The following is a 25,620-nucleotide window of genomic DNA, read 5'->3' on the forward strand; positions in this document are numbered from 1 at the left end:
AAACCCAAGCTGCAAAATCAAGCCACGAACTCAAGCTATGTCCAGGAGTGGTAACTATGCAGCAGCTGCAAAACATCTGGTGTGTGTGTGTGTGTGTGTGTGTAGGTATTAGGTATAATGTGTGTGTATAAGGATTAAGATATTAGTTATTAGTCATAAATTAAATTGTTATCATAAGAAATGTGGCATCTTTGCCTTACCCCCTGAAAAGATCCTGTGTAGTTTTGTCTGTACAACAATCCCCTCTCCGGCCACTAGAACCACAAAGACAGATAAAAGGGGAGGCTTTGTTTCAATTTTAAAAAGTTCTAGCCTTCCCATTGGCTCTTCTGGCCAGGTGCCCACTCACTTCCTTTTCCCTATGCATAGCAGTGAGACTTTTTAACCTTTTACAGGTAGAGCAATTAGAGAACAGCTGCTAAAAGGGATTTTATAGCTACTGGCTGGCTGAGTGTCCATAAAAGGGAGCTCCCCCACCCCTTCATTTATTAAATGATTATCACAGAATCACAGATTATTAGGGTTGGAAGGGACCTCAGGAGATCATCTAGGCTCCAACCCCCTGCTCAAAACAGGACCAATCCCCACTTTCCTAAATGGCCCCCTCCAAGATTGAACTCACAACCCTGGGTTTAGCAAGCCAATGCTCAAACCACTGAGCTATCCCTGGGACCCAACCAACAAATTGAAAAAGACAACAGCATACATGCCTGCTTTGCTCAAATGGTGCAGCATAATCTCAAGAGAGTAATGAGTGTGATATAAACGTGCGCCTTTTTTTTTTTGTTTTGGTTGCTGCAAGACTGTCATGTACTTGCAGATGCTGGAGGGTGCCAGGAAGGGTTACAATTTATAAACAAGCTGCAATTATTGGTACTCAGCAGGAATCATACTATGTACACAGTGGAGTAAGTGAAGCAATAAGCATTTTATGAGCTAGACCACAACAGTTGTGCTTCTCTGGCTTGTGCCTATAGTTTGAACCATCTTCTAGTGGATGCCACCTGGTAGTTGGTCAGATATATTTAATTTTAAAGTGACGGGCTACCGTAACACCTTAAGGATTTATTATGCTGTGATGCTGTATGGAATCTGGGGGACACATTAGGATACTATGACTACCAATATTGTAAAATTGCAATGAGTTGTGCCAGATACGCCATGTAAGATAGCTGCAAAAATGTTATCATCTGCCAGCTATGATAATCTCCTTTATATATGTTTGTATTATGAGTTATAGGTATGTCTGTATTACAAAAACTTGTGCTATGCTTCTGGGTGACACCCCCCCGACAGTTTGGCATCAGCACTGCTTAGCCTGCTTGATAGCCCATTAAGGACCATCAGCTATTCAACTGAGCCATTGAGAGAAGGCAGGGGATACACTTTTGACTCAACAAGCCATCCAGGGGCATGCTTATGGACAGAAAAGGCTTTCAAGGCCTGTGCTGGGCAGCTTGTCTTGGAAACAAAGGAAGCACATGTCATATGGCAAAAGACTATAAAAGGCAGCTGCCTTGTCTTCAATTCTGCTTCTTACCTCTAGAGAAACTTTGCTACAAATTGACACTCTGAACAAAGCACTGAATGACCCATCCAAACTGTGGATGTGTTCCAGAGGGACTTTCAAGCCAGTAAACTCACCAATACTGCTAGGAGCCTGATATATGGCCTTTGAAGTCTTTGTATGTATGTGATTGCTTTACCATTTAACATCTCTCTTCTTATTCTTTCTTTTTTCTTTATTATAAATCTTTAGTTTTACACACTAAAGGATTGGCTGGCTGGGGGTATTTTGAGTAAGAGCCAAACCTATATTGATCTGGTAACATGGCTGACCCTTTGGGGGAGGTCAGGCCATTTTATATATGACAGCAGAGTTTTAAAATAACTTCTCACTGTACTGGCCCTAGGTGCTGACTGGGAGCCAGAGAACTGGAATTCAATGAAGGGGGCTGTGTGATTGCATTTTTGCTTCTTGATAACCAGTGTAGGGGAATCAGAAACAGTTTGTGACGGGTTGGGGAGTTAACTTCAGTGTTACCCACCAGTCTTGAGACTATCTGCTCTCCCTTTTGCAGCCTGCCCTGACCTTGGCATTTCCAGTGACGGCTGCCCTGAGCATCACAGGTCAAATATGCACAAGTAGTTTATAAAGGCAGCTGGTCTTTCCACACTTGTAATACAGTATCAGAGTGTGATTTAGACCTATCAACATATGTAAAACCAAGCTGAATGCATTCATGCTATACCATGGAGCAATGACATGAAAAGTCTATAGAATAATCAGGGCTAGATCCTACCATCTGTGGCATTGGTGAGCTAAGGGCTGACAAACTGGAGAAGGATAGTTTTTCTCTTCCCAACTGCCTCATGAAAGTAAAAGAGCAGGGCAAGATCTCTCTCCAGTCTCTCAAGAGCATTTGGAACAACATTCAACTCCCACTCTGGTCCCATTCTTCAGTCCTTTGGAGCTGACAGGCACAGCCAACCACCCATTAACTAGCATACATGCTCTGTTTTGCAGCTCAAGCTGTCTAGGTCATACGTGCTCCTTTTCAGAGGAACAGCAATATGTGCTTTAGTCTTCACCATTAAATATTGCTCTGGCCAGCAACATTCAAGGAGCAAAGGAGTAATCTGCCAGCATCCCTATGCTCTTTAAAAGCTCTGGCTAGGACTACATTTGATGCACACCTTTATTTTAGAGAAGCTGCAAACTGTCAGTGATTGGGATGTGGGTTAGAGCAGGAGTCAAGTCAGGCATTGGGGCTCAGAGTCAGAACAAGAGTTAGAAGCCAGATGCCAGAGCCAAGGGTCAGACTCAAAGTCAGAAATCAGAGCTGAGGGTCAGGACTGGGTTACCTGGAGGCAAGGCTGGGAACAAGGCAGGTATGGAGATGGACATAGCAGAAATAAGGGCAGACACTAAATTAGGAATCTACAAAATTTGTTCTGATTGCTGTTGAACTTGCCAGGTACAGGGAGCTTGGGTTCACAGACAGCAAGGGCTGGAGCTGAAGGGAATGCTACTGAAGCTTGCATTCTCCACTTGGGCTTGCAAGGTGTGCAGGGCTCCTGCTGCCACCATTGGAGATACATTGGCTTTTATAGACTCCATGCTTACCCTATCATCTCTAGTTCCCTTATCATTTGTGTTGGGGTGTCCAAACTGCCAGTGACCAGGACGCAGGTGGTTGTGCTTTGAGATCAGAGTAGGAGTCAGGTCTAGTGATTAGAGAAGGAATCAGCAGTCAGGAATTGAAGCCCAGGGTCTGAACTGGAGTCAGAGGGCAAGTACCAGAGCCAAGGTTCAGAGCCAAAGTCAGAAATCAAAGCCAAAGTTCAGGACTCAGTTACCTGGATTGAGACAAGGCAAAAGCAGGGCTGGGAATAAGGCGGGAGCTATCAGAGGCCTAGGCAAATGCTGTGAGTAGCCACTGAACTGCTGCTGCTGGGCTTAACAGGCAGTCTGCTGACTCTTCCAATCAATCAGGTGGAATAGCCAAACAGGCTGCCTACTACAGGCCAGCTGGCCTCATTAGATTGCCTGGAGACTGACTCCATTGCAGACTCTGCTTCCTGACACAAGCAGTATATAGTCCATCTGCCACTAACTACTGCTGGCAGATCATTGTACAATGCTAAGGACAGGAAGTAGATAACGTGCTTTCTCCTAGCTATATGAAAACTGTTTAGTAATGTAATGCAGCAGTCTGTTTTTCCATTTTGTGGGGCCAACCAGAATATCTTCTGATCTGAGTAGCAACTGAAGTCTGCCTTATTTCTGAAAGCTTGTGATGTGCTAGACACTTTATGAATATAGCAGGCACAGTTGCTGCCTTCTTGAACTTCTAACCCAACTCTTGCTGCAGACCACACAATTTGTAAGTAGTGAAAACCTGCATGTTGGGTGTATAGTTCCTGCTTTTCTAAACATTGTTTTGCAAAAAAAATTCTGTTATATGGTAACTCCTAGCCTCAAACAGAGCATTTGATGCAGACAATCTATGGCAAGATTACCCAACCTGATATCAACTTACAGAAGGAGGAAACTGCAGTAAGTGGGAGTAGGGAGGGGGAATGTGGTTAAACACCAAATTTTAGCAAAACTTTTCAAATGTCGGTTCCTAAATACAGATTTAGATTCTTTAAATTTAGATAGCTAAGTGGCCTCATTTTTTTAGATGGTGACACCTCCAAACTCCCACTCATGTTAATGGCCACCTTTTCTCCTCATTCTGATGTTAAATACTACATTTAAGAAGTCCCAGTTTGGATATGCATGCCAGCTTTGGGATGATTATTGAGTACATTTTGAGGGTTTTCCACTTCTGCTTCAGTTTTAATATCTATGGCATTATAGAAAGATAGAAATAAAACAAATTTTAGGAAGTCAGCAATTGAGGTAAATTCTAATATGAACTATTCCACCACTTTTGTTAAAGTAAGTAGACACTCAGGAAGTGAACAGCTGATCACACCCTGGTTTTGAGGGGGTTAACATGTTAGCCAAGTCCTGCAGTTACCTGAAGTTATTTAGACTTCTGCCTCATTTCGAACATTAAACTCAATATTTGCAACAAAGACTTAGAAGTCCCAAATTGTTTCACAGTCCCTTAGAAACCTGAAATTCTGACCAATTTAACTAATTCTCATTAAGGTTTCAAATGAATAACGCTGCTTGGGGCTTTATGTTAAAACTATCTAAAGTTTGCATTTTTGGTGGTTCCCCCCAACCTCTTTCCATAATTTGTATTGTCAACTGAAAAATTCCCCCAGCTGAAAGACATATCCATGTAACCCCTTTTTAGTGGCCATTTGTGTGTTTTCTGATCAATGGGATATAAACAACCATCAAGATCAACATTTTCCTCAAGTGAAAACTATTGAGATTGATTTGGTCTGTCATTGGTACAATTAACACTTTGTATCACAGTAAGAATTCCAGAGAGATGTTTCCTCATCTCCTTCCTGATCCAACAAATCCCATTTATGTAAAGAACAACAAAAAGGTCTGTCTATATATTGTCAACTGTATGCCAATAATTCCACAAGTCAGTAAAAACAGCAACACTATTTTCATATACCAGTTTGTTTTAATTTTAAATTCAGCTCATTGCAACAAAAAATGGCCCCTATATCTGAGAGGCCTTAACCATCATCAGACTTCCCATATGTAGGAGACTTCTGTTGAGATCTCATATTGGCATATAAGAAAAATATTCCATTTCATTGTGAAGATGACTTGCATCAGAGTTTTATCGAAATTATTTATTGCCACTATTTTGATTAAAACTTTTTGACGGTACATACTTAGTTGGGACAGATTTTACTGTCCAAAATCATTTTACTGATAATAAAATTATGTCTGTCACATACATTATTTATGTTGTATGCATTATCTGCAGTTGTTGATGCCACTTTCAAGCAAGTATAATGAAGTAGGAAAAAAAAAAAACTTGACTGCCACAATGTGGAGGAAAACAGACAATGGAGTTTTATCCTTCAGATCTTACCCTGACAAGGCTCCCACGGAAGTAAAGGCAAGTTTTTTTGCCTGAATAAGGACTGGAGCGACCTTCAGAGGCCCAACTGCACAAAAGGAATATGTTTAACAAAATCATAAAAATCCACAACATTCCAAGCTTCTTAAATATGCATGTTTGTAACCCTGTTACCCTCCTTCAGTTTATAAGAAATTCTTGCTTCTCTCAAGGTGATTCTAGGGACCAGAAATTACACTAAAAAAAAAAAGTAAGTAACATGCCCTTTCAGGTAAAAATCCATTAGTCACGTAACTGAATGAGTGACCTGGCAAGTCTGCAAATGCATACTTTTAGATCAGCAACGTTTTGCTGAAGTCTGGTATAAATTTTAATGATGAAACAGTCAGGAATGGATGCTCCACAAGTACTATGGTAAATGGTTTTTAAAATATTTAAATATGCAGAACAATTACACCACCTACAATTGTGTCTTACTGATCTATGTTCACATTGATCTAGCTAGTTTAAGATGCATGAAATGGTCCTGTGCCATTCAGTTATGTAGCTGGTTAAATAAAAACAAAAAGTTCTCATCTTTTAAAAAAAATCATTGAACACATAATTTGGATAAGTAATTTCACTAACAGAAAAGTAAAGTAAGTACTTGTAAGGCAGCAAAGAGTTAGATGTAATTGTTTACATTTGGAAGAGTACTTTACAAAAAAGGCAGGCTACAAAATTTAGTGGAAGGATGATGTGTTTTGTGTTGGCAAGATCTTGTATTCATGATGAATTTTATGATGGAGAAGAAAAATACAGAGGCTGTAGAGCTCTTCCTTTGTTGGAATTCATGATGAGGGCCACATTCCCTGTTTTTCCAAGATAAAGATATTTAGTTCTTCTTTTCCATCCTACCAAGAAAAACAGGAGAATTCAGTGAAGGTCTTAGTATTTATATACAATTATTGACTAAGGCTTGAACATACTGTGAAAAATCAAAGGCTGGGTATGAAAAAGACTTACTAAATTACCTGGTTTCTCACCTTACCACAACAAAAGTGGCCCCTAAACTTGCCTGTTTTATGCAGTCTAGTTTTAAAGTGTCCCAAAAGATGGGAGTTCCTAAGCTACTGTATCAGCATATGAGGAGGCAATGAAATGTACAGCATTTGCTTTGCTTTTCTGCCATTTGTTTCCTGGGAAGCCGCCTTCTCAGTAGCTGCTCTCTATGACAGCGATGAACAACTAGCAATAGGATGTTACAGGAGGAGGCACCAAAATCTGGCAGCTAATAGTCATTGCTGATTACAGAAGATGAAAAACTGCAATGCTTCTAATCTGAATTCATGTACAGAGAACATCCCTAGCAAATGTTAGTTTGCTTCCCTTTCCCCACACAGATTTTAAAATTCACTCACTTGTATTTCATCAGTCGTCCTCCTTGGATTAGCTGTGCAATTTCATTAGTGAAGTGACATGCAAACAGAAGCCAGTTTCTTGGCTGTACCTTGTAGGCAAATCTCATAAAAGTCAAAGAGTAACAACACAGTGCTGTAAAACAGAGTCGACATAGTGTCAGTGGTAGAGTCCAAGTTTAAGGCCAGAAGGAACCACCATATCATCTAATCTGGGTATTGCAGGCAACAACCATCACCCACACGCTAAATTTAGACCAAAGTAGTACAGCCCACCAGAGACTAGACTATTATGAGCCACAGGGAGAGAATAGGAGGGACCAAGGTGCACCAATGCCCAAGGTCTCTGCAGTGGCAGGAAAACAAGTGAGATATACCCAGATATTCCTGGCAAGTGACCTGTACCCACGTGCTGCAGAGGAAGGCAAAAAACAAAAACCCAACTAACCAACACCCCACCCCCTCCACCAAAACACACACACAAAAAAACCCCCCTTCTAATTGTTAAGACATCATTTCATGGCAAACCACTATTTAGCAACTACTGAATGCACTTCTCCTTTACTATGGCAGCACCTCAACAGAGGCAAACAATTCTATAGGTTGTCTGTTTTGCTTGGATCCAAACACAGAGTTGCAATAGCTGTCGATCTCTGAATCCCTCAGTGGCTTCCTATAACGAGACACAAGTTGCTAGAGCATCTTCAGTTCAGGGTCCAAATCTATCTCCCATTGCAGTCAATATTGAGCCCAATGAGAGTTGGATCAGGCCCTAAATAAGGCCCTCACAAACTTGAATCTATTGGCACATTCCTAGCAAGAACCTTATTTAAAATCTAATTCTTACCATATTTAAATATGGTTCTTGTTAGGAAAGAACTAAATATTTTTAAAAGCACTTAACGCTTCCCTTGTAAAAAGCCCCATACATTTTCCAAAATGGCAACTGACAGGGAAAGTCTAACTTAAGGTAGGCATGCAAATGATTAACAATTGTAATTTCCATTTAAGTGCTCTTAGAGTAAGGGAGTAGAAAATTAAAATCCAAGGAAAATAAATTTGCTGTAGTGTCACTCTTCAGGTTTTGATGGAAATTTAGATACAAGAAAACCTTTTGTGAGCCCCAGTGAAATAGCTCTGTTAAAATAGGATAACAGAGCTTTTATCAGAAGGGAAAGCCTTCTATTTTAAGAGAATTATTTGCATTCCTACAGAAAATTTGGAAGAAGGAAGAAAACTTCCATTTTCTACAAAATGAAAGCAACTCATTCAAACTTGTAGCAAAAATAACGCTTTGCGGGGAGAAACTCACCTACTAACCTTTGTAATAGTGCTGGAGGATGACTGCAGCATCAAACATTGTAAACAGAACTATTTCTTAACAGTCATATAACCTTCTGCTTGTAAACAGGTATTAAGTTGAAACTGAACTAGCTAACTAAACATTGTGCTGTAGTGTACATATATCTGATGGAGCAAAGTTCTTTGGCAAAATATTTGAAGAGTTGTGTAATTTCACTATTTAAAAATCCTCCCAAAACCTAAATGGATATTTAAGCTTCCATCCTGGAATGTACTATTTCACTATATGGAGAAGATGGTTAGTTTCAAGATTGGCCTGAAACATCCATTTTACCTATTCAAAACATGTACAGTAAATGCAATAAAATTTTAAGTACCCAGCATCAGCTATATAGTAAGGGGACTCTAAAGGCTGAACAAAGTTACACTTCAAAATGTCCCTTTTCATTAGTTGCTTAGGACAAGGCAATTCCACTGTAAAGATGGAAAAGAAGTGATGTGTTTTATCAATTTCTGCAGCATGGGCTAGATTAAAAGTGGCAATTTCCTCTTGAGACAGCTAAAACCCCAGAATCAGGTCCCAGTGGGATTCACAAAACTCTCACTCAGCTGTCCCTGGTTGCTGTAGGCACCTAAACGTGCTCAGCACCTGAGTTTTTGCAGTAAAAATTCCCTAGGCACCTATGTTTTTGCCACTGAGCATGTGCACTGCAGACCCACACCAGGCATTTGGCTGTCTAAGCCCTAGCATGATTCATCAACTGCAGGAAAATAGGCATTCCTCTGCCTAACTTGTCTGCAGGGCCCAATCTGATGCATTCAGAACTTGTGTACTGGCTTAAGCCCCTATACGTGATTTTACAGAAATCCCCACTCCATGTGAGGGGGAGAAGTGATCTGAGCAGGGATTTGCGACCTCTCAAGTGAGTGCCCTAACCACTGGGCTATGGGATATGCTGATATGGGACTCCATGAGGCTACGTCTATGCTTTGAGCTAGGGGTGTGATTTCCAGCTCCAGTGGACATACTTGTGTCAGCTCTCATCCAGCTAGTGTGCTAAAGATAGCGTAGCCAGAGTAGCATGGAAAGCAGCGAGCAGCAAGATGGGCTAGCAGCCCTGAGTACAAAGCTGTCAGACCCTGTGGGTAAGTAGTTGGGGCACCTAGCCAGTGCCAACACTCACTGCTGTCCATGTTACCATGACTGCACTACCTCATGTAGTAGGTGCCTCAGTCCTTCCTGTCGAAAGTGTTCCACTGTGGATAATTAAAAAAATCATCATGGGGGCAGAGGAAAGAACAAGTGAGTGAGCATGGGAATGACTGTAGCCTGGTAGTTAAAGCACTCACTTGGGAGGTGGAAACCCCAGAATCGAATCCCCTGCTCCAATGACTTCTTTTAAATTATTTATCCAAAGTGGAACCACTTCAAAAGGAAAACTTTGATGGTGCCCCCACATCAGACTATCCCATAGCCCAGTGGTTAGGGCATTCACATGAGAAGTGTTAGAGACCAGTTCAAGTCCCTTCTCCCCATCACTTCCAAGGGGGATTTGAAGCAGTGGGTCTCCCACATCACAGGGTGAGTACCCAAACCAGGGCTTTGGAGCTGCAGGTTTTTGCCTGGAGCTGGAGCGGAGCTGAAGCACAGCTCCAAAGCCCTGCAAAGGGGTCTCTTCCATCTCAGTAAGCAATATTGGCCATCCTGAGAGCAACATTCAATAGACAGTGATTCAATTATCCAATAATACTTGTTTGAAGCAAATAAATTAAATGGGTAGAGGTCATATTTTCTGTTATAATAAGCATGTTTTTGCTTTGGGGGGAATCTGCTCAAAAGACTATTGAACAAATTAAGTGGAAGGCACTATACTTTGGCTAATGTAAATGTCATTATGTAAGTAAGAGCTGTATTTTAAACTTAAAAGGGATTCACAAAAGCCAGCATGCTAGGTGGCTCGTTGCCTAAACTAACCAATGGGAAATGCCAAACTGAGAGGTGTGTACTAACCCCTACCCCTGTGAGATAGACGAGTGAACTCTGGGATAGGTGCTTCCCTCTGCTTGGGATTCTCCACTGCAAACTGTCTCTTGGTGCTTAAAAAGGATTTTTGTTTGGTTTTATTTTTATCATGCAAGAAGAAAGGAAATCCAATATGTCAGAAGGAAAGCAGAAGCAAATGTTTAAATGAAACTATTCTTGCAGTTTCTAGCAGCAAATCTTCTGAACAGAACGCAGAGTGAATGAACAGTAGAGAGAAGTTTTAAAAGAGTGACTGTAGCTCCCTTGCATTTGTAGAAAACCTTCTAATAGACAGTTGTTACTCTCTAAAGGCAATTTAATTCTGTTATTAAGGTGCAGGCAGCTTCAGAAGACATTCCCTTTCAGTTCTCCAGTTGGCAAGTATTGTAACTTAAATCCCATACCACAGAGAAGCAGCATCAGTGAGAGCCCAGGTACAAGAGGGAGGTAGTATTAAGTGAACACTGGAAATAAGTTAGGAAAATGTTCAGGAACTAACATTTTACAGTAGTAGACAAAGGAGATTAAATTTTCTAAAGCAGCTAGTGATTTTGAATGCCCACACTTGACACTTTTCAGAGCCCCTCCCGCCCCATCTACACTAATCCACCCTCTGGAAAAAAAAATCTGCCCCCTTCAAGATGTTTCAAGTTGGGCACCTCAAAAAAGTATCCAGAAGTTGTTAGTTACTTTTTAAAACTTACATCCATAGTATTTTAGAGGAAACAAGAGAGTTTACAGGTATGTTAAACTAAAATTAGTGCTTGAAGTGTAGTGTTTGGAAAGTTTTTTTTATGGAATTTAAGTAGTTTGACATTTTAAGTCTGTCCCAATTTCAACCCTGTTTCTTACCAAATGTCATTCGGCCACTAATGATCTCTGGAGATTTCTTCATGTCATTAATAGCAGCAATAGGGAGTCCCCAGTTGGCTACCGGTCCCCAAAAGTGCTGTAAATAAAATAGAAGGAAGCAAAGAGTTTATCCTCTAATTTTGAAAGATTTCATTTTTTTCTACTATCATCTACATGTTATTCTTACATGTTTTTAAGAGAGGAAGTTCTGGAAGAGTAGTAGCGTGGTAGAGCTTCCTTTCAAATTAGAATACAGACAGCTTTCAAGCACACTTAAGTGAAAGGAAAAAAAACACCTTGTCAAATAAGGGTTTCATCCTCTCCACTGCAGGAAAAAATCCTCCCCACTTTCCCAAGACCATGTAGATGGGTTTGGCATAGTTTGTCCCATGGGGAACAAGGGCAGAACACACCATTCTTCCCAGGCTGTCAAGTGGCAACAGAACCCACTCTGTGGTCACTACTGTAACCTCAGGTTTATGCTAGAGTCTATAGCCAACTTATGCAAACAAAGAATGCATCTTGTTCATACAAGAAATTCTCCAAACCACTATTCAATCTAAAAGGCAGGGGAAAAAAAGAACAAAAACAAAAAATACCTCAGTGCAAAATACCTCAGTGACTAACTCAAGGGGTCATTCCAGTATTATGCTGGAGGCTAGATTGCTCCCACCAAGCAGGTCTGAGCTCCGAGCAATCATGCCACACTGCGGAAGCTGTTGGGCAATAACTACCTTTCATTTAGGTAAATGAGAACAGTTAAATGCACGTTTAGTGTCAAGTATCAGAGGGGTAGCCAAGTTAGTCTGGATCTGTAAGAGAAGCAAAGAGTCCTGTGGCATCTTATAGACTAACAGACGTATTGGAGCATGAGCTTTCGTGCGTGAATACATCTGACGAAGTGGGTATTCACCCACGAAACCTCATGCTCCAATATGTCTGTTAGCCTATAAAGGGCCACAGGAATCTTTGCTGCTCTGTTTAGTGGTAGCTGAAACAATGGAAAATCACTGCCAAAGACTAGACAGCATACAAGTCTGGCCAGTGTCTGAGCCATGCGGTTCAAGGAGTTTCTGGGGGTCTGATAAGTCAAACCCTTATCCCTGCATTTATTTCCAACTGTGTATCCATGCATGTGCATGAGAGAAGAAAGAAGAAACACCACAGGAAGAAAGAAAAGGCAGCAAAAAGCCACATAAGAATTCAGAGCATGATCTTGAGAAATAGGTAAGAGAAAGCTTTGGTGCAGGGTGCTGCCTGAGAGAGGCTTGGAACTGTATCCTGTGTCCAGGAAAACAGGATTTTATATACATACTATGTAAATAAATATGACTGCATCAAATAAATACCCATCAGGATTTTCTCCTCCTAACAAAAACCACACACACAAGACCAGCAAGTAGGCTAACTGCTAAGGCCAAAAGGAGTAACATTAGGATACCTGTTTGCAAGTGAAAGCTGGAATTCTTTGCAGCCAGTTAAATGCCACTTTTGCATCTATTTTAATACTAACATTACACATATTCCAGTGATTCAGAACAAGGGAGTATATGGGGGAGAGAAGCAGGGGGAAAATGGGTTTCTTCACCTGTAATTTTAGTTCTTTTGTAGAGGGCCATCCAATGGTCTGGACACAAGCTTGTGGATTTTACCTGTGCACTAGAATAGAGACAGTTTTGCTTCCACCTCCAACTCAAAGGAAGGAAGATAGAATCTAAACTGCCTCTACTGTGGTGGAATAAGCAGATCTAACTCTTTAGTAGTATTCAGACTAGTGGATGCCCATGTACGAGAAAAGGGGTAGAAAGCTTACAAAAAACAACTAAAATAACCCCCATGATCAGTTTTGCTGAGTTAAGTGCTGTTTTGTAGCAAGGTTTGCAATTTTACATTACTATAGTGAGAAGTGACCTCACGTATTTAAGGTTGCAAGGCTCACCACCACAAAGTAACACTGTCAAAAGTGACTTAAGTGCCTGACAATGGGACTTGGATGCTTCGGAAAATTTTATTCAAACAGTTTAATTTAAGAAGTTTAAATAGTGTGACACAATTTACTTGTGAAGGACAGTACAAGACTAGAGAAGTTATAAAGACTTCCATTTCTACTACTGAAAATGTGGAAGAACATGAAAATTGACAGGGAAAGAAAATGCATGAGGAATCACTAATTAAAATCTAACCACTAATTAAAATCTACTCACAAACAATACCATTCTAAGCTATGGTATTCCATTTGTACATTAATGGCAATGTCTAGGTGAACGCATATGTGGTATAGTGACACCTACAAGTTGATACACGCTGTAATAGCTAGAATCACAGCAGCAGAAATTCAGCAACAGTGATCTGTTATTAGGGGGGCTTGTATATAACCAAGTTATGTTAATAGTTTCAATGTTCTGTTTAAAACTACAGCTCTTTATGTGACTAGAGGTACATTCCAGTCCACTTCCTAACTAAGTTTATGTTGCTGATGCATCACTTTAAGCAAATTCTGAGTGTAACAGCTATTGCACATACTGTATAGTGTCACTAATACTGTTTTAAGAACCTCTACAGCTTTCTTTGCATTAATTTAAAATAGTGGAATTTAGTGCTTGAGAACTGACACAATGATAGCACTGGAAAGTGGCTGTCCATCTACCCTCAAAACAGTTTTAGCCTTAGGAGACTTAATGATAGCTTCTTGTTCTGGAGGGTAGTTCATGTTCATTCAGCATTTGATTTCTTATTAGACTGCCTACAAAAGGTACCAAGTCCAATGATTATTGTGATATGGGGGTGTTCATTAGAAAAAAGGCCAGAGTCCACTCAACTTGTTTCACATAAATCACTAATCTGCCATCAAATAGTAACCTTCAATCACTACTGATCTGGACTACATTTGAACTAGAGACCAAGAGGTAAAAGGCTCCACAATCCCGTTTCCAATCCTCTCAACAATTCAGTCTGACTCCCTCAGAAGTTTTATGTTTTTCATCTAAAAAGTAACAGGATTCAATAGAAATATAATAAAGTGCAACTTCACATGTACAGGCTGTCTTCAGTCTAAATGGGAAGTAGACTAGAATAGCTGTCTATGTCAGTATGAACTCAGTCATAGTACAGAACTAAGTATACTGAATCCCACAATATAGTGACCCATGATTTCTAGATTCAGTAATGAAGATAACTGGACCATTAGATAAAGTCTAGAGTGAAAGCTGTGGGACTGTGTTGTTTACTGTCTGATGTAAACATGGTTAAAAATAAAACATTCAATTCATCTAGCAACAACACATGACTGTGCAGTAGTCAGATGGAGCTCTAAATCAATCCCATGCCCCTAGCAAACAGTGACTGAGAGGGCTGTGAAGGAAACCCAAATCTTTTGGAAGTGATTCCTTAGCTGCTTTAATCCTCCTTACATGAGGAAATTGTTAGCCTGATACACATAGGAGTAGAGAGGTGAGGAAAATTTTTTACTAACTCACCAGTCCTGAAGGTCAGCAAATCACCGCCTTAGACGGAGTCAAGTCAATTCATAACAATGCTAATACAGCAAGATTACCAACAGCTGAAATGAAGTAGAAAAAGCTTTTTCTTACCGTACTATGTTGTCAGTGTTCAATATGGTTCACCATTCAGACGATGCATGAAAGAGGAGCAAAGAAGAGAATTAGTTTCCTTCAAATTACTGATCTTGAATGGAAAAGTGGAAGACATAAGTAATGCTGCAGCAATTTTTCCTCAATTAAGTTATTGTACTAAAACTGAAAATATCTAACAATTGTCTTGATAGAATACAAATGTTACCCGCTAAATAGTCTTTTCACTCATCTAATATACTAGGGTGAGATCCTGGTCCCACTGTGACAAGTGGGAGATTTGCCATGGACTTCAATGGGGCCAGGATTTCACCTCTAGGTTTTTTAAGATCAAGAGGGTGCCAAAACCCCGAGCTCTAAAAGCACTGTGGCTGGTTGCCTCTTCCATCTAACTACAAACTAAGAAAAAATATAATGAAGTGTAGGGTTTTATTCCTGGTGAATTCAAACAAGTAGTAATTAATGTAAGTCACAAAAGAAGTTGCATTTGCTTTTGATAAAGAAACCAAGAATCAAATTGTCCCTCTAGTTCAGGGTAAGATGCCAATGAGGATTTCACTGTTACAATGCTTAAGAGACCCAGCCTTCAAAACATAGTTCTATTGTACATAATCTCTATGTTGACAAACTTCAATGGCTTGACACACTAAACTGAAGTCTATTACACTTGGGTATTACAGTCTGATATGGTTGGGTCAATGCTAGCTGCTGGCACACATCTGGGACTATCTGCTGCTACATGATACAGGAGGGACATAAAAGGGCAAAATGCAACACGCATTAGAAACTGCCATGCATTGTCTTGAGAGGCACAAATTTTACCCTAATAAATTCCACAATTCTGTACTCTTACACTAGAGTCTGTATGGTAAGAAGTTTCTGAAGACATTGTTCTTATTAGTTTGAGACAATGTATCTAGATGCAGTAGCTCAGCACAGGTATGTGCATGGCCAACATGTACCCCTGCATATTTAAACTGTCAGCCTCTACTTTTAAATGCATATTCAGTATAACCGCCAGAGGAATGTTTTCACCATTATTTCTAGAGTTCTTCCATTTTGCAATCATGCTCACTGGAGCATTCAAGATGCTGCAAGTGCACTCCTGTGAGTATGCCCCATAGTAACTTATTTTTGGGCTGCTGAGTATACAAGGTTTTTTTAAAATATGATGTGAGAGAATGTTTCATAAACCACGTAGACTTTTTTAGTAAGCTGCATTTTAGTACGTATGATACAAATTTGTTAGCTTCATGACTGTGTAGCTTATGTGTTTTCCCCATGGGTCTGCATAATCAACAGTCATTGAGCCAATCTGCACCTACTCCACTGAAGAGCACTTACACTAGGATGAATCTAGTGCATTTTTTGACAGTTGCAGTGATGGCAGTAAGGTCTTGGCTACACTTGGAATTTTGGAGCGCTGCCACAGCAGCGCTTTGAAGTGCGAGTGTGGTCAGAGCGGCAGCGCTGGGAGAGAGCTCTCCCAGCGCTGCACGTAAACCACATCCTTTACGGGTATAGCGTGCAGCGCTGGGAGCTGTGCTCCCAGTGCTGCCGCTCTGATTACACTGACACTTTACAGCCCTGCATCTTGCAGCGCTCAGGGGGATGTTTTTTCACACCCGAGCACGAAAGTTGCAGCGCTGTGAAGTGTGAGTGTAGCCAAGCCCTAAGTGCCATTTTCATGAAAACACAATTACAAGGTATGCTAAGCTATGTTTGTGGAAACATTGCTAATCAAGCAAGTTAAAAGAACTCTCAGACTTTATGTCTATATTTTAATGGCAGTTTAATGCTTATTAAATCCAGTTTGAAACAGGGTCTAAAATACTGTTATTTTAACAGTGGAACTCACAACCTGTCCAGATGGGGGAAGATTCTTTTCCCCCAACCAAATCCTTTTTGTTCATGTGCCCTTGGGACAGCTACCACTGTGGGAGGAATATGAAAAGCCAAGGTTACACAAACTCTTCCTTCAAAAGCAAGCACATATTTAGCCCAGTGCTTTGCAGCTAAGAACAGATCAGTTTCACAAACAGATGTCGTAATCTCTCCATTCTTAGATGTAATTAGACTGCAGTATATGCTTGTTCCTGAAGTATAATGGTTATATCCCCAGTTAGCCATCTCCACAAAGGTAAGTGCAACCTCTCAAAAGCAAAGCCCCTCTTCTCCTGAGGGAAAACTATATAAACGCTGCAACTTTCTCACTCAGAGGTGAGAAAAAACACCCTCCTGAGCACCACAAGTTTCAGCACTGTAAAGTGCCATTGTAGGCCATGCTCCCAGCACTGGTAGCTATCCCCTTCACAGAGGTGGGGTTTTTTTTTTTTTTTTTTTTTAAAGAGCACTGGGAGAGAGCAGTGCTCTGCTACGAACATACAAGCCATGTTAAAGCGCTGCCACGACAGTGGTTAATGTTGCCAGTATAGACTAGCCCTTAGATTCCTAGCTGCTTCTTTTAGGGATTTCTAAGGGCTTATTTACCTGAACAATTAGAGCACAGCAAGCTGGGGTGTGACTCTACCTTTCACCAGTGGCCCGTGATTTAACTGTCCTGCTGATGTACATGAACAGTTTGTTAAGATGCTCTCAGCTAGTCCCATTTCTAAGGGGACTAGCTCAAAGTGCTCAGTAAACACACATCAGCAGGATGGTTAAATCACAGGCTACTGGTGAAAGGTAGAGTCACACTCCAGCTTGCCATGCTCTAATTGTTCAGGTAGATAAGCCCTACATTTAAATCAACATGGTAGCCAGAGCACTGGCAATGGGTGCATTTTGTAAGACTGGCGAGCAGTCAGGCACATTCTGTACTAGCTTAAGATTCCTGAAGGTTTCAAGTATATTACAGTGAACTAGTCAAGGTGACAGAGGCATGAAATGACTATAGCAAGCATCCACATTAACCAGCAACTGTCAGAACTGCCTTGGCCAAGCATATATGGAAAATCTGTCATTTCCTCCCCCTCCTGCTATGTCTGTCATGGGTCATCTATAAGCCATGATGACCCATGAGAGCAAAGCCAGGAAAGAGGGTATTTTAGGGGCCACTCTATCAATCATGAATAATAGTGTATTATAAAATCCTACCAGACAACCAATGGTGCTCTGCTGGCTTTTAATGGTGCCTCACACTGAGCTATCCTGAGTTGTAGATGAGGCCCAGGTGCAGCTCAGGAAGTGGCTTGCAACTGGCACCCCTTAGTCTCTCATGCAATCAATCAGTTTCCTAAACTGGAGGAGAACATTGATAGTCTCAGCCCTTCCCATTTATAGCTGAGCTGTCACTAGATTTTTAAACTCCTTGTTCCAGGTCTGCACAAATTGGGATCACAGATATTGCAACCCCTAGGAGGTGAGGAAGCAATACCTTACATGGCTACAATGATTTGTCCTGGTGACCAGAGGTACCATTCTACTAAGAAACTTTACTTTCAGCCTCTTTGAATGTGGGAAGGCTGAGGACAGTCTACTTGGAAGAGTGACAAAATAATCCTAGCTAACAGGTTAGTGACATGGCAGGAATTTTAGCCTTTTGCAAAGGCAAGAAAGAAATCCTTCACTCCCTTGATGACTAGTCCCCAAAACATTTCCAAATTATGTTTCTCCCACCTAGGAGAACCTTTCTATATGGCTTTATGTTACACAGCTGCTGGAGAGAGAAAGATCTGAACAGTAGATGGGTAGCATGAAGGAGACATTGCTCAAGCGATGGGTTCCTCCCCCAAAAGCCAAGACCATCCAAACAACTCTGAATTCTTAGTTTAGAACAGGGGTCGGCATGCAACCTCTGGCATGCGGCTCACCAGGGTAAGCACCCTGGCGGGCTGGACCAGTTTGTTTACCAGCTGGGTCGGCAGGTTCAGCAGACTCGGCTCCCATTGGCCGTGGTTCGCCGTCCCAGGCCAATGGGGGTAGCAGGAAGCTGCGGCCAGCCTATCCCTCAGCCCACAGCGCTTCCCGCCACTCCCATTGGCCTGGGACAGCAAACTGCAGCCAATGAGAGCCGCAGTCCGCCGAACCTGCTGACGCGGCAAGTAAACAAACTGGCCCGGCCCGCCAGGGTGTTTACTCTGGCGAGCCACGTACCAGAGGTTGCAGACCCCTAGTTTAGAATTACAAGAGTGAAAGGGACAAAGACTGTGACTAAACTACAGGCAAGAAAAGGGGTTCTTTAAGTCCTAGAAGTCATTGTCCTTCAACTTCTGCCAAAGTGTACACATTGTATGTACACATTTTGAAGAGCTTACTTTGAAGTACACTTCTTGTTTAAAAAATTAACAAGGAGGACTGAGAGTCAAAAACAATTAGTTCCAGTTCATAATTTTGTCACTGAAAGAGCAGTCTTTTAAAAAGGGGGATTGCATCTCTGTTTAAATACAAGTCAAATATACCACTAGGATTTCTAGTCACATTTTACATGACCTGAGTTAATAAAACTGTTCATGCTTTGCAAGGAATGGAACATACCTGCTTCAAAACAACCCCTAATTATATTAGATCATGGGACTGCCACTGTAATGTTTAGCTACAAGAAATATAGACTCCAAAACTTTTTAGAAGATTTTGAAAGTGTACTCCTGTACAATGGATCCCAGCAAATGTACTCCTGTACAATGGATCACAGCTACTTCGGAATCCTAACTAGTGCGGAAAAAAATCCATCTGTATTTACAATACCTGCAGGGCATCTCTGCGGTGGAGAAATTAAAAGCAACAAATTTTATTAGAACTTCTTTTTGCAATGTTCATTTCAGTGATGCAAGAAATGCTAGGCAACTGTGTCTTTCTGCCAGTGGTTCAGGGCCTGTCTTCACTGGCAAGTTTCTGCGCACAAAGTAGCTTTTTGGGCTCAAACTGCAGACATGTCCACATTACCAAGCCACTTTGTGCGCAGAAACTCCTCAGTTGCAGCCCTGGGGGAAAAAAAAACAACAACAAAAAACACTGCAACGAGAGTCATAGGAGTATTTGCGCAGAGGCTCCAGTGCTCTATTGCCAATGTAGACACTTGATTGCTTTCTGCACTTACAGAGCTGTCCCATAATACTTCAAGTGACCGCTCTGCTAATTGTTTTGAATGCCTCTGCCTTGGAGACATGCACTCCTCTCATTTCAAAGCACCATTTCTGACAGCCCTTGAATGCTGTGCTGATCTACTCCAGGACACAAAGCGAACCATTAATGTGGAATGCTCATGCTGTTGAACACCGAGGCACAAAGAGAGAGGGGCAGGCTGATGTCAGCATTTCCCCTCCCATAGGACTGGTTGCTTCCTGCCGCTGTCTGAACTTACAATACAGCATGCTGACACATTCTCTGTCCCCCAAAACAGAGTCTCTCCCCCACCATCCATACACACACACACACACACACACACACTCCCTCTAATACACTACTCCCTCCCACCCCTTAAGTTGAAAAGCAGCTGGCAATGTAGTAGGATGCCCATGGAACAATGGGATTGGGAAACCTGAATCATATGACCCTGTATCTGCCCCATGAGGCATTGCAAATGCTTCCTAAAGCACCTTGTGGCCAGTTGTACAGTGGGATAGCTACCACAATACATTGCTGTCTTTGCTGTTGCAAGAGTTGCTAATGTGGATGTGCTCCACCATCACAAGGAGCACAGTGTGGACACACAAAAGCAGTTTAATTCCCGTGTTTTAATAAAAGTGGTATAATGTGGTGCAGAAACTTGCCAGTGTAGACATATCCTCAGATGCATACTAATCACACCATTAAGCTCCAAACCAGCTATTTTCAGTCACCAAGCATTCAAATGATAATCCAGTGTCTTCAAATCTAAGATTAGGAATAATCAACAGGTACTGCAAAAGATCTATTTGTGGCTTACATTGCTATTATGGTTGCATTGAAAAAAAAATGTAGGTTAAAAAAACCTGATGGTCAATTGTGTAAATAAAATCAACATCTATCTTTGAGACCTATGATGCACTAAGTTTGTCTGTCAAAAGTGACTTGTGGGTATAAGATTGGAAAAAACCCCACTATGAATTCAAACATTTTACCCATTAAAAGAGCCTGATTTAAAATGCATTTATGAATGCGCTTTTATGACTTACAAAGTTGTTGTCTTAGTCAAAATTCATCTAAATGCCCCATGATATGCTGCTATCCCTGTAAGAGGAAGGCAGATAGGTAACCTTCTCCAGGAAAGCCAATTTGGAAAAGGATCCTAGAAAGACAACACAATAAAATCATACTTTCAAATGTATTAAATTTTTTTTGGGTATGTGTGTATATTTTTCTTGTGTAATGGCTAAAACTTTTTTTGGCTGGCATCCTTTGAGTCTTCGCAATTCTTCAACTTCAATCTTTGGAATCAAGATTACTGCAAAAGGCTCCCAGTTAGACAAGAAACAGTGTAGCTTATAAATAGCCACTGGACAAAATAATCAACTTCAAAAGACACTTCCAGTGTACTAAAACTGTAAAAATCTAACCAACACTAATTCAGTAAGAGATAGGATCGAATAAGTACCATTTGTACATAGAAAGCAATACATTCCATGAAACCAGAGCCCTCTGAAACATTAAAGAAATTAAGATTTAGAACAATATGGTATCCTGTTTAGCAAGTTCCTTCCAGACTGGTAAGCCTTTAAAATAACTGGGAAAAAAAACAAAAAAAGAACAACAACCCCCAGTCATCTTTTTTTGCAAAAAAATGTTCCTACATCATGGAATGTGGCACGGGTAATATTCATTGTGATCAGTCATCCCACCTTAAGAACATCTGCCTCTTTTGTCCGTTAAAGAAGAAATTAGATCAGTGTTTTATTAGATATGTACATGACAGACATTTACATTGGATAGATACATGCTCCAGCTCCAAGTTCAATTCTGTCATAACTAGCACAACTGGACACTTCCAACCTCACAGGATAGTGCTAGATGAAATATATTTTACTGAAAACCTTTGGAGTCCTTGAGTTATATCTAGCCATGCCTACATGTCTGCTCCCATTTTTTCCTACTCCCCTTCATTTTGCTTTGACTCAAATCATCTCCTTATTCTTGACTTGGAATACTTCAAGTATTCACACTTTTCATCTACCCTTTCTGTCTGAACTTGCTTCAGCAGGTGCTAAATCTCTTTTCTGACAACAGACATCTCCCACAAAGCCTAAATGTTGATTACTACAAGATTTCTCCAGCAAGGCTTGCACCATCTCCTGTATATTATGCTTGCTTGTGTCTATACTAGACAGAAAGTTCCTTTGAGCAACAATTATGTGGTCTTTTGTGCTTGCTTGACACCAAGCACCATTAGTATTGAGAAAATATTATAAGCAGAGCTGGTTCCTGAGTTAAGATTGTCTGACACTTACCATTAGATGACTCGGTTTTCGCTTACTTATAACTTTGCCAAACTTAAATCATTTGGGCTGAAATTTCCTCCAGTCTTTGCGTGCCTCAAGCAGACAAAAGATTTTTTTCCTATTATTATTTTAAGTCAAAATAGTTCAGTATTTCTGAAAATAAGATTAATAAGGAAAATATTTCACTGTTTTACCAGTGTTAAACGAAAATCTTACAACCATTTCCTTGATAAGCTCTAGCACCTCCATGCTTTGTCACAAGAATCTGAAATTTGGAAGGGAGTGGCAGGGTTGCCTTGATGTCAGAGATCTATGCCCTATGCTGTCCCCATGAAAATTTGCTCAAATTTGGCCAAATTATGAGCCTTGGGGGGGTTGGGGGGGGGGGAAGGCGGAAAAAAAAACCAAACCCCACAGAAACCCCACATATGCTCAGTAGAGACTTGTTAGATTCTGGGAGTTAAAGGCTATGAAGTCTCCATATTTACTAGCCACGCTCCACTCCAGAACTGCAGGGGCTGAGCAGGAAACTGCTCCTCACAGCTGCTGTAGGCCACTGTGGGACTAGACACAGGAAGTGAGTTCAAGGAGACTCTTCCCTGTAAATTCAGCTGGTGACAGACAATGAAGGGAAGGAAGCCATTCTTTTGACTACTGAGCGGCTACAAGAGGAAAAGGCGGGGCACATAAGAGTCTAACTGTAACATTCCCCTCCAAAACCTGAAATTGAACCTATGACACCCAAGTCTCTACATTCCTCTGCTGTTAGCAAATAGCTGAGAAATCCCCTGGCAAAGTATGTAATTCACCACTTCTAATGGTTGGTCCACATAGGAGTAGTAGACTGTTTATCATCTAACAGTTACTCTATCAGCTCAAGTGGTAGAAGTATGTAACCTGGGGTGCTGAAACAATTTTTATAGTGGGGGTAATGTAGGCCACTGAACTAAACTGTAATCCTGTATATAATTGAAACCACTTCCAGTTTGAGGTGCTGCAGCACCCCCTGCACCTCTAGTTGCAACCCCTTTGTATGTAATGTGCCCTAAAGGTCCAAACCCTGTTGAAGACCCAAGTTGGGGATGAATATGGCTCCAGCTGTTGGAGATTTTTTCTAAAAAAAGATAAGAAATTATATACAAAAACAATATTATAAAAACATTGTTTGCAAAGTCGATCACACAAAATTCAAGAAATGCCTTGATTAAGGTTGCCAGTAAAACTTTTATTTGGCCTCTTTATTCTTATATAATTAGAGCCTGCATCATAAAGTATGAGCATATACCATTTTTGCTGTGTAAAACTGATGTGACAGTTCATCTGCCCTTACACAAATGCTACTGCTACATCCTCATCTTAACCACGATGACAGTAATAATTAAATTGCCCATCCATTAAAAAAAGTAAGCAGAGCGTTGCAAGGTTTCTGTAGCCTGTTTTGATCGTATACTTTGTGCTCCTTTGAGTGCTGCATGACTCAAATTACAATTAGATTTATACACGAGAAAACGGAACAGGTATTGATGTTGCTTCTTTAACAACACGGAGCGCTTTGCAGACTCCTGTAAACGAGGCCAGTTCCCCACTGCGATTGGCCATTGGACAGCAGCGAATCTGTGACACAGGCCAACGGTACGGGTGCGACAGCAGCCTGGCTCTGTCGGTGAGCTACGCTGGCGCACTTTACACGGACGGAAGGGGCTTCTCGGTGGCTCCTTGACCCAAACTAGCGACGTTAAAGGCAGCATTAGTTCACGGACACAGCTGTGCCTGCCCCGCAGGCCAGCAGGGCGCATAGCTGGGCAGGTCCGGCTCAGTCCCTGCGCAGCCTCCCCGGACTGAGGTCAAAGCGCGCCACGAGCCCTCCCTTCTCCTGCCCAGCCGGCTCGCGCCACCAGTTCTGCCCCGCCCCCGCTCGGCAACTGCCACCGCGCGGCCGAGCGGCCACCTCGCGCTGTGGCAGGAGCCGCTCGTGAGAGCCAGTCAGAGCGTGACAGGCCGCGGCGAGCCCGCAGGGACCCAGCCCAAAGGCCCGTTAAACGGCCCACACCAGGCCCCGCGCGCGGCAGGGGACTGGGAACGGGGTGGGGCGGACGGTTGCAGGGCAGCACCGCGCCCAGCCGGCCCCCGCCGCTCTCACCTCATCAGATAGTCCCTGAAGTCCTTGCTCCGCACATAGTCCGCGGCCTTGCGGGCCAGCACGCCCGCCATGGCGGCAGGGGGGGCGCCGGGCGGGGAAGGAACCAAGGAGCGCGGCGACCACCACACTCGTTCCACGTCCCCCGCTCCAATGACAACTGCCCCCGGCACCGGGGTCAAACCGGCTGCGCGCGACGCCCCAGGCTATCGCTTTACGGCAGCGCCACCTCCTCCGTCGCCATGGCGCTCTGGCCGCTCATTGGCCCCTGCCACCCCGCCCCCTGCAGCGGGTGCGTAAAGTAGCGCGGCAGCAGGAGGGAGCGTGACGTCGTAAAAGCTCAAAGACAAATGCTAAGAAGCCGATATCGCCCGCGGAGAGCAAAGCAGAGAGTTTCTGAGCCGCTATTGGCTGCTGGCTGCTTGCCTCCTATTGGTCGCTGTCTCCCCCCGTTGTTCCCTCTCCAGTGTTCTGCCCGCTTCCTGACTTGTTGTGTCAAGGGCACTGGAAGCAGGGCTGTGGCTGCGCTAAGGAGAGAGGGCTCCCGCCTGCAGACACATCTAGTCCCTAGATGAAAGGCTACCTGCCAGGCAACGTATTCCCTCTTCATGCTTGATCCTGCCTCAAAAGTCATAATCCTTTGCATAAGATAACAGCCTTTGCTCAGGAATCATTTTGATGGTGGAAAATTGTGAAGTCTGGTTGCCTCCAGCTATACCGCCTGCTAGCAGCAGTTTACTGCATAGTAGTGGAAAAGCAGCAATGTGAGCTCTCTTGATTTTGTCCTAAGTTTTGGGATAGTTCAAGCTAAGAAAAAAAAATCCCAGTTTTCACTAAAACATGTAACTTTCTAGCCTTCTTGGTCGTGGAGACGAGTCAGAAAATGTGAAGTGACTGTATCTTAATGGTTAGACAACTGATGCCTCCCTGTGGGGGTTGGCTGGGGGAGAGGGAAGGGAAAAACAAAATCTGAAAGGGAGAACACTAGTCAGGGGAGGGGGTCTCAGAGCCTGAGTTCCAGCCTAAGCAGGAAGGTCTATACTGCTATTTTTAGCCTTGTAATTAGAGCCTAAGTCAGTTGACCTAGGCTAGAGGTTCTCAAACGAGGGGAGGGGGGTAGGACCCCACTGGAAGTTGTGAGGTTATTACCGGGGGGAGGGGGGAGCACAAACTGTCAGTCTCCACCCTAAACCCTGCTTTGCATGCAGCGTTTATAAGGGTGTTAAATGTATAAACAAGTGTTTTTAATTTATAAGGGAGGGGGCGGTGGCGGTGTCACACTCAGAGGTTTGCTACGTGAAAGGGGTCACCAGTACAAAAGTTTGAGAACTGCTTACTTAGGCAATGGGATATTCTCATATACTGCACCTGGGAGCCAGCACCTGATAAAACGTAACTGTTGATGAAGCTCAGTTAGGGGAGCAGATGGATTAGGATTATAAAACTAGCAAGTTCAA

General features: G+C 42.2%; 1 protein-coding gene across 2 annotated transcripts; it reads right to left on the reverse strand.

Annotated features, from left to right (window-relative positions):
• Positions 1–5,079: 5,079 nt before the first annotated feature.
• MPC1 (mitochondrial pyruvate carrier 1) lies at positions 5,080–24,377 on the reverse strand. 2 transcript variants are annotated; one of them, XM_032790903.2, is made up of 5 exons: positions 24,167–24,325; positions 14,672–14,675; positions 11,082–11,178; positions 6,908–7,040; positions 5,080–6,400 (listed from the first exon to the last, which is right to left on the reverse strand). In XM_032790903.2, exons 1-5 carry the CDS (start codon positions 24,235–24,237, stop codon positions 6,382–6,384), a joined length of 324 nt encoding a protein of 107 aa, XP_032646794.1. In that variant the 5' UTR covers positions 24,238–24,325; the 3' UTR covers positions 5,080–6,381. The 2 variants fall into 2 exon arrangements, with proteins under 2 accessions (XP_032646794.1, XP_074920203.1); XM_075064102.1 differs by lacking the exon at positions 14,672–14,675 and having other exon boundaries at positions 24,167–24,377.
• Between the last annotated feature and the right edge of the window lie 1,243 nt (positions 24,378–25,620).

This window comes from Chelonoidis abingdonii, chromosome 3, assembly GCF_003597395.2.
Source record: "Chelonoidis abingdonii isolate Lonesome George chromosome 3, CheloAbing_2.0, whole genome shotgun sequence".
Taxonomy (NCBI): domain Eukaryota; kingdom Metazoa; phylum Chordata; order Testudines; family Testudinidae; genus Chelonoidis; species Chelonoidis abingdonii.

What these genes read in the sequence shown, in the direction of transcription:
- MPC1 (XM_032790903.2), bottom strand. Translation starts at nt 24,237, where the DNA reads ATGGCGGGCGTGCTGGCCCGCAAGGCCGCGGACTATGTGCGGAGCAAG. An exon ending in TAGTGGCCGAATGACATTTG is followed by an intron (nt 7,041 to 11,081) that starts GTAAGAAACAGG and finishes TCTGTTTTACAG; the next exon opens with CACTGTGTTGTTACTCTTTG.